The sequence below is a fragment of the Scomber scombrus genome, chromosome 11, assembly GCF_963691925.1.
Source record: "Scomber scombrus chromosome 11, fScoSco1.1, whole genome shotgun sequence".
Taxonomy (NCBI): Eukaryota; Metazoa; Chordata; class Actinopteri; order Scombriformes; family Scombridae; genus Scomber; species Scomber scombrus.
Genome location: NC_084980.1, coordinates 28,496,636 through 28,505,293, shown reverse-complemented (window position 1 = coordinate 28,505,293; position 8,658 = coordinate 28,496,636). Strand labels below are relative to the sequence as shown.

The window sequence follows — 8,658 nt, the reverse complement described above, 5'->3', positions numbered from 1 at the left end:
AAGTGTTGAATGGATGGCCATGATATTTGGTACATTCATGATCTCTAAAGAATAATTTAACCTCCACCAGCTAGTCAAAATTTCCAATTGGCCAACAGAGCTTGTTAATGTCAAGAAGTTAAGACAGATTTCCAATCAGCATGCTAACCTGAAGTCTGAAGATATCATATTAACTTGCATGATAACTTGAAATGTGACATGCATACATTAATTGTAATAATTTTAACATATTAATTACCATAGCATGACTCAATTTTGATTTTGACTTTATTTTTTCATCCACACAAAAGTTTTGTTCTGCTTCTAAAAGGCATTACAACTTCACAATGATGCTATCATAGTTTCAGACCTTTCATATTGTTTTTCCCTAAAGTCCAAAGACATTTTTTTTTCTTACCTCTTCTTTAGACTCTCATTTGGCTTCTTTTGAGATGGTTTTTGCTCTGTTCTTCATCGCCTCCAAAGACTGAATTTGGCTCTGGTAACCCTCCTTGGCCTCTGACTTTTCTACTTCAATCAGCTTGTCAATGTACTCTGGAGTGGTCAGAGAGTTAGGTCTGAGGGCGATCTCTTGCAGATGAGTTATACATTGGGCTGACTGATCCATGAGAGACACTATCCAGTCTTGAAGGCGAACAATCTCTTCTTCTTCCCTCTTAATCAAGTCTTGAATAGATGACTTTTCATTAGTATCTTTTTTGTACTTGTCTTTCAACGTGTTTGTTTCAACTTGAGGTTTTCCAGGAGAGCTGCCAGGTAAGGCTTTATTGGGACCACTGACTACACCAGCGGGCCCAACACCTATTGAGGTCACTGCTCTGCATCTGAACATATACTCTGTGTTAGGAGTCAGACCACTCACTATGACTTCTTCCGCTTTTGGTGTTGTTGTTTTTTGCCATTCATCCTCTCCACTGACACAGTACTCCAAAGAATAGCAGGTGATGTTCTCTTCTCCAAATATTGGTGGAGAGATCTTCAGTGTCACACTGTTGTGGGTTACATCACCTACTGTCACTGTTTCAGGCTTTGAAGGTGGCTCAAAGTTCTCATTGACGGAAAGGATGTCTTTGTACACATAGATGCTTGAACCTTGTTGTGTCTCATTTGTTAAACCCACTGTCAAGAATTTAACATTCTTATTGTCCTTGTTGGCCTCTGCAAAATCACTGAATAGCTTTGCTTTGTTCATCATTGCATCTGAAACTTCTAGTGAGGCGTACCATTGTTCCCTCTCTATGTGATGGCTATATGGATCTTGACAGTCATCTGGTTTGAGTGTTTGGTTTAAGTAGTTTGATAAAGCTGAGAGGTATGGTTCATCACTTCCCAGTGAGGTGAAAACAAAACAGACAGCATGTTCTGAGCTGAGAATTTCCTCCTGAAGATCACTTTGAGATGGGACGATTTTGGTGTTCTTCAACATTTTGGTGAAAGATTTTAAGATGCAGATTTCCTTCTCTTTACAATCCATCCACTTGTTCAGATTTGTGCTACTGAAAGGAGAAGAATGCCTCTTTTTCAAGATGTCTGCAAGCACAACCTCCTCTTCCCCTCCTTCCAAGATTGATGGAAGTTTCTTCGCCAGGGTTAGTTGGAATTCCAGCTTGAACAAAGAGCAGAGTTCTTCAAATGTTTTAAGCTTTTTGCCAATCTGTGGGAACTGCTGTACAATGGTGGTTGTCATTACATTATTGCACCTCATTTCCAACTCTGTGATGTCCTCCAGGACACTCTGTGCCGCCTGTGGAAATTCACATGTTTTAGTGCAGACATGAACAGTGATGGTTTCCTTACTTTTTACAGGTATATCACATTTAAAGGGGGGCTCTGTCTGTGGCTCCTCACAAGATAATGTTTTAATTGAATGATGAACATTTCGTGCTGGTCCAACACCTGCTGAGGTCACTGCTCTGCATCTGAACATATACTCTGTGTTAGGAGTCAGACCACTCACTTCTTCAGCTTTGGGTACTGTTTCTGGCCTCAGATCAGTTACATCTTGTGCTGTTGATGCTCTCATGTTCTGCCATCCATCCTCTCCACTGACACAGTACTCAACAGAGTACGAGGTGATGTTCTTTGCTCCAAATCGGGGTGGGCGAATGTTGAGTGTCACACTGTTGTGAGTTATGTCTATTTCTTCTAATGTTTCAGGCTTTGATGGTGGCTCAAAATCCTCAGTAACAGGAAAACCATCTTTATAAAGGTAGATGCTTGGACCTTTCTGTGCCTTATTTGGTAAAGCCACTATGAGAAACTTTATGTTTTTGTTCTCCTTGTTGGCCTCAGCAAAATCACTGAAGAGCTTTGCTTTGTTCCTTATTGCACCTAAAACCTCTGTTTCAGGAGGCACTGGTTTGACTGTTTCATCTTGGCAGTTTGATAAAGCTGGAAGGTATGGTTCAGCACTCCCTAATGGAGTGAACACAGAGAGCTTTGCTTTGTTCCTTATTGCATCTGAAACATCTGGAGGGTCGTCCAATTGTTCCTTCTCCACGCCATGACAATGTGGCTCTTGAGGGTTGTCTGGTTTGGGTGTTTCTTCTAAGTAGTTTGATACAGCTGTGAGATACAATTCAGCACTCCCTAATGGAGTGAACACCAAACAAACAGCATGCTCTGCACTGAGAGTTTCCTTATGCAGGTCATTTTCAGATGGGACAATCTTGATGTTTTTCATCATGTTGATGAAAGATTGTAAAGTGTAGATTTCTTTCTCTGCATAATCCATCCACTTCATCAGTTTGTCCATATTGAACGTATCTAGAAGAACCTCCTCTTCCTCTCCTCCCCGGATTAATGGAAGTTTCTCTGCAAAGTCTTTTTGGAATTTGTCCTTAAAATCAAAGCACAGTTTCTTAAATGTTTTAAGCTTTTTGCCAATCTCTGGGAACTGCTCCACAATTGTGGTTTTCAGTGCATCATTGCACCTCATTTCCAGCTCAGAGAGGTTTTCTATGACAGTCTGCACTTTGCGTATGTGCACTTATCTGACGTACTACCTGAGCAGCACCTGAATCTAAACATGTCAGTGGTAACAGCCAGACCTTCATGGGTACAACATTTTCTCTATTTGGACCCAGTAGTTTGGGCAACCTTTGATAGACTTGCACTGCATCCTGATAAGTCACAGGGTTTCTATCAAGGAAAAAATCTCCATGGAATTTGCAGGAGAATTTCTCAACATTTGCAGTGCTCTCATCATTCAGTTTCATGGAAGCACTACATGTAGCTTTTATGCAGGGAATCCACGCGACCATGAATTTCAAATTGCCCTCAACAACTTGATGATCCTCATCTTTAGAGACCTCACGGTCAAAGACAAAGAAGGCCTGTGCACCATAAAGGATAGCTGTGACCACATGTGTTGCTATTCCTTTATCAAAGACATCTGGATACTTTATGTTGCCTCCTCCAAGATGATCCATCGACAGTTCCCGAAACTTTGTGGTAGCTTCATATTTCAGTGTTACTCTGGCTTGATGTTTGGATTTCTTACAATCATCCAGGTATTTGGCAGATCCGTTAGTCTCAAACAGTTCAAAAAAAAAACTTAGCTTCAGGGATGCATCAACATTTAGTGATGAGCATTTGTCCTCTATTGATTCAGATGTAACTATCTCAAAGTCATTGTAGCACTGTGATCTTTCTCCTATATGGTTTAACAGTTCATCATGGTCCCACAGTGTCATGCCTGCAAGAGAAGAGTTCAGCAGAATTAAAAAAACAACAACAAAAAAGACAAAACTTAGTTCATTGGAATTAAAACACCTTAAACATTCCTATTTATAAAGTAGTATTCTATTATTATACTCCCATTTCATTGCTCTCACAGTTGTACAACATATTGGATGTATGTTATATATATATAATATTTTATATATAAGACTAGATCATTTGTTCACCAAATGTACTATGCAATGTCAAGAACAACATTGTTTTTGTGGGTGATGCAAAACAGAGTCCTACCAATTATTGCACTGATCTACAGTTGGCTTTGATGCACTTAGAAACACAGCAATGTGACAGTAAAGGCAGAGAAGAAGAAAACTGCACACATTGATGAAAACAAATAGGATTTAAAACACTAACATTCAACACAAATTACTTATTGACCACTTACTGACAGAGCTACAAGACATGCATCTGGCTGCGGTCGACAATATTGTCTTTTCCTAATCCCTTTCTCAATAGGAAACATCATGAAGTCATGGAGAGATGTGAAGGAGAATTCCATGTACAATAAAACAGTTTTATAACACGTTAACGCAAATTCATTTTAATGGCGTTAATTTTTTTAATGCGCGTTTAACGTTGTGTTTGACCCTTGACCCGGCCTGTAGTTTTGGAAATAAGAAAGCGATGTAGCAGTAACGTTTAGGATAACAAGCAGAGTCTCAAATACCAAACCAACAGCTGATACAGAGAGCATGTGTGTATGTGTGTGTGTGTGTGTGTGTGTGTGTGTGCCTGTGTGAGCGTGTGTGTAAGCAAGAAAGAGACAGACTGTGTATTTTACTCTTATTACATGCTTCTGTGCTGTGTGTGTGTGTGTGTGTGTGTGTGTGTGTGTGTGTGAATGGGTGAATGAATGTACAGATTTTTTGAGCATGCAGTATTTAATTGTTCTGGATTGTTTCAATTATAATAAACATACATTGCATAAAGCAAGCATACAGTTGTGACCAAAATTATTAGCCCCCCTTGTGAAATTAGTCAAAATTCTTGATTTCTCCATGGAAATGTCCATTAACAACACGTGTTTGTTATTGTGGAAACAAAGACACTACAAAGACAAAAGTTGACAAGTTTGATTAGGATATGTTATTGATACAATGAGTTGAAACAAAAAAGGGCAAAAATGAGAAATCCAAAATTATTAGCCCCCTGGCCATTAATAGTCAATAGTGTACCCTTTCTGAGCCACAACTGACAACAACCTCTTAGAGTAGTTCTTTACTAGGTTGGCACAGGTCTCCTGAGGGATTTTGGCCCATTCTTCCATTGCAAATTGTTCCAACTGGTCCAAATTGCGTGGTTTCCGAGCATGGACATTCACTTTGAGCACCCGCCACAGATTGTCAATAGGATTGAGGTCTGGGCTCTGTGCGGGCCACTCCAGGACCTTGGTTTTGGTATCCTTCAGGAACTGTTGGACCAATTCCGATGTGTGCTTTGGGTCATTGTCTTGTTGGAAGACCCAGCGACGAGGATAGACTACGAGCAGATTTCTGCATATTATCCCTCAAAATGTCAACATAATTTTCTTTTTTCATGATGCCATGCACCCGAACAAGGCTCCCTGTGCCTGAGGCTGCAAAACAGCCCCACAGCATGATGCTCCCACCGCCATGTTTAACTGTGGGAACTGTGTTCTTAGGGTTCAAGGCCTCTCCCTTTCTTCGCCAAACATAAGCAAGATCCATGTGCCCAAACAATTCCAGTTTAGTCTTATCAGGCTAAAGCACAGACTTCCAAAACTCATCTTTACCTTTCAAATGTTCACGGGCAAACCTCAGTCTGGCTTTGATGTGCCGCTCTTTGAGTAAAGGGGTTCTTCTTGGACAATGGCCCTGAAGCCCACCACGATGGAGAGCCCTCACAACTGTGCTCCTTGAAACATCAACTCCAGAAGAGGCCAGGTCAGCAACAATCATCTTGGCAGATGTCTGGAGATTCTTGCTGACATCTCTGACAATTTTCCTCTCTAAAGTTCTTGAAATCTTGAGCTTACGACCACTCCCAGGTTTGTTTCTTATAGAATTTGTCTCCTTGTACTTGGCAATGATGCAACGTATAGTGGTTCTAGACACTGTGAAACGCTTGGAAATGGCAGTATAGCCTTCCCCCTTATCATGAGCCTCCACTATCTTCTTTCTGAGCTCAAGACTGATTTCCTTTGTCTTTGGCATGGTGAGTAAAAGTAGTCCCTCTCAATAATGTGTTCAAGTGCCCTGTTCCTTGGAGTCCTTTTATGCTGATTTAATGTTCAGGTGTTGTTAGGAAGCCAATTGACTGCACAGGTGTGGTTTGAAAGCTGATTGGTTAATTAGGTGTGTTTTTGAAGGCAATAATTCACATTGGGGGAAATATTATTGACCACCCCATCATGGGGGCTAATATTTTTGACATCCCCATTTTTCTCTATATTTGATATAAATCTAGCCTAAAATGTTATTTTATATTCGAAAATGTACCAAAAGCTACTAAAAAGCACTGGTGAATGTTTGATTATATCGAATTTCATCAATGCTGCAAACATTGGGAAGAATTTTAGGAAAATGTTCCATAATTCCTGGGGGGCTAATAATTTTGGTCACAACTGTATGTGTCCACTCCCATGTTAATAGGAGTATTAAAAATCAATAACCAGCCAGTGGAGGCAGTCAACAGCACCAAGTTCCTGGGGTGCAGTTAACAGACACTAACGGTCTCTGCACACTGAAGCTATTGTAAAGAGAGCTCAGCAGCGCCAGCACTTCTTGTGCCGGATGAGAAGCGCACACCTCCCCTCCCATCCTCACCACTTTCTACAGAGTCACTGTAGAAAGAGAGCACACTGAACAGCTGAGCTGCATCTCTGTTTGGTCAGAAGCCTGCAGTGCCTCAGACTGGAAGTGGTGAGGACAATGGAGAAAATCACTGGGACTTCCCTTCCTCCCATCCAGATCATCGCACAAAAATGCTGTCTGACCAGAGCACACAACGTGACCAGAGACCCCTCCCACCCCCACCATGGACTGTTCTCCCATTAGATTGTTGAACTCCAAGTAATCCCCCCACCTACGCACACACACGCACACACACACACTCACAATGGACTATACAAGCTGTGCAATTAATTAATTATACTCATGAAAATATGCTATATATATTATAAAACATTGTTCATATATATACATAGTTTTTTTTTTGTTTTTTTTTAAATATTCCGTTCTTTTTTGAACCATTGCTATGAAGTTTCGTCTAGATGGTCACTGCATAGTGTATGTGTCTGAATGACAAATAAAAATATATCGATCTATTTAGAACAGTGGTCTCCAACCCTGCTCCTGGAGAGCTACTGTACTGCCCTGCATGTTTTAGGTATCTCCTCACTCTAACACACCTGATTCTAATAATCAACTCGTTATCAAGCCCTTTGACGAGCCTCAGCTGCTTGATAACAAGTTAGAGTGAGGAGATACCTAAAACATGCAGGGCAGTAGCTCTCCAGGAGCAGGGTTGGAGACCACTGATGTAGGACAACCAAAAAAAAGTGCGATTAATTTGCGATTAAATATTTTAATCGAATGACAGCCATAGTTTTTAGTTTTAGTTTTTGAACATTATTGGGTTTTTTTTTCTTAGCAGACATTGAAGTTTGAAGTGAAGTTTTTGTCTTTATCATTTGAGGATCACAATTACAGTTCCATTCCCCTCTACTGTTTTGGTGTGGTAGTAAAAATGCCAGAGAATGATATCTTACAACCTGATCAAATAAAACCAAACTGTCAATGGTGTAGCTCTTGGCTTTAAATAGGGAAACTGTTAGTTGTATCATCAACCTTTTTCATGACAGATACTTTTTCTTGTCAAACACAGGTGTAACTAATAATATTTACTAAACGGTATTGCCATTATTGCCGCAGTAAAGTCATCATTAATGTTATGGTGACTGCTACAGTATGACAGGTCAACATGTGTGCTGTGTAGAAAGTCTATTATGAAGTATTTAACATGTGAATCCTTACTAGGGATGAGTGAATCTTTCCGGCAGTCATAGAGCATCCCAAGACTGAAAGGTCTTCCAAGCGCCGCCATCTGTATCGTCTGTTTTCTATCAGAATCCATCTCTCAATCTGAAATGTGAAAACAGACAACAGCAAATTAATTTATTTCTTACTGTTCTGCTTTCCAGCCTGTTACTGAAAATCACTGTCACTTTCTAATTTTTTTTTTTTAAAGTTAAACACATATCGAAATTATTTTTAAGAAACCTTCATGAATCCACCACTGTAACAACACAAGGCAAGTTCAGACACTTTAAGACATAAAAAGACATTAAGACAAGATACAAGAGAAAGATCAAGCAATATAAAAAGACATGCAATATAAACAAGATTTAAACATCAGAGGTTAAAAAAAATCTGTATTAATGTACTCACAATGAAAAGGTGTGTGTGCTCAGTTGAGGGTTACTCTGTAAGTCTCTGTCTTTATATCTTGTCTGCAGTGAAATAGTAGGACCAGCCGATCACACCCTTTCCAGGAAATCAGCCTCATTCTCTTCAGTATGGTGGGCCAAGGATGCAAAGCACACATTAAGAAAATAGGAAACATAAAACCAAAAACGAAAGTACATTTTGCACAGATTAACATGTCAGATAAGATAAAACACAAAAAACTGAAGCAAAAACATTTTAGAAAAAAACCAACATTCCAGAAAACACACACTAAAAAAAGAAAAGAACATTTTTAAGACTCAAAAAGCTATTAAAAATATAGTATAATATAATATCATTTGTTTGCCAGATCAGTTTCCTGTCTGTCTTGTTTTTATTTTATATTCAAGCAAAAATCCATTCTTATTTACATACATTACGTGTGAAGATTAGTTGTTATGTGTCCATTCATAGCTAAGATAAGGTAACTTTTACACATTCTTCTATCTAA

At 39.5% G+C, this 8,658-nt stretch overlaps 1 protein-coding gene across 1 annotated transcript; it reads right to left on the bottom strand.

The window, feature by feature from the left end:
* Positions 1-412: 412 nt before the first annotated feature.
* On the bottom strand, positions 413-8,179 carry LOC133990106 (verrucotoxin subunit beta-like). Its single transcript, XM_062428281.1, is given in 5 exon segments — positions 413-1,493; positions 2,739-2,984; positions 2,986-3,697; positions 7,737-7,844; positions 8,151-8,179. Coding segments are annotated over 4 exon segments (2,139 nt in total). The 5' UTR covers positions 7,837-7,844; positions 8,151-8,179.
* Positions 8,180-8,658: the final 479 nt, after the last annotated feature.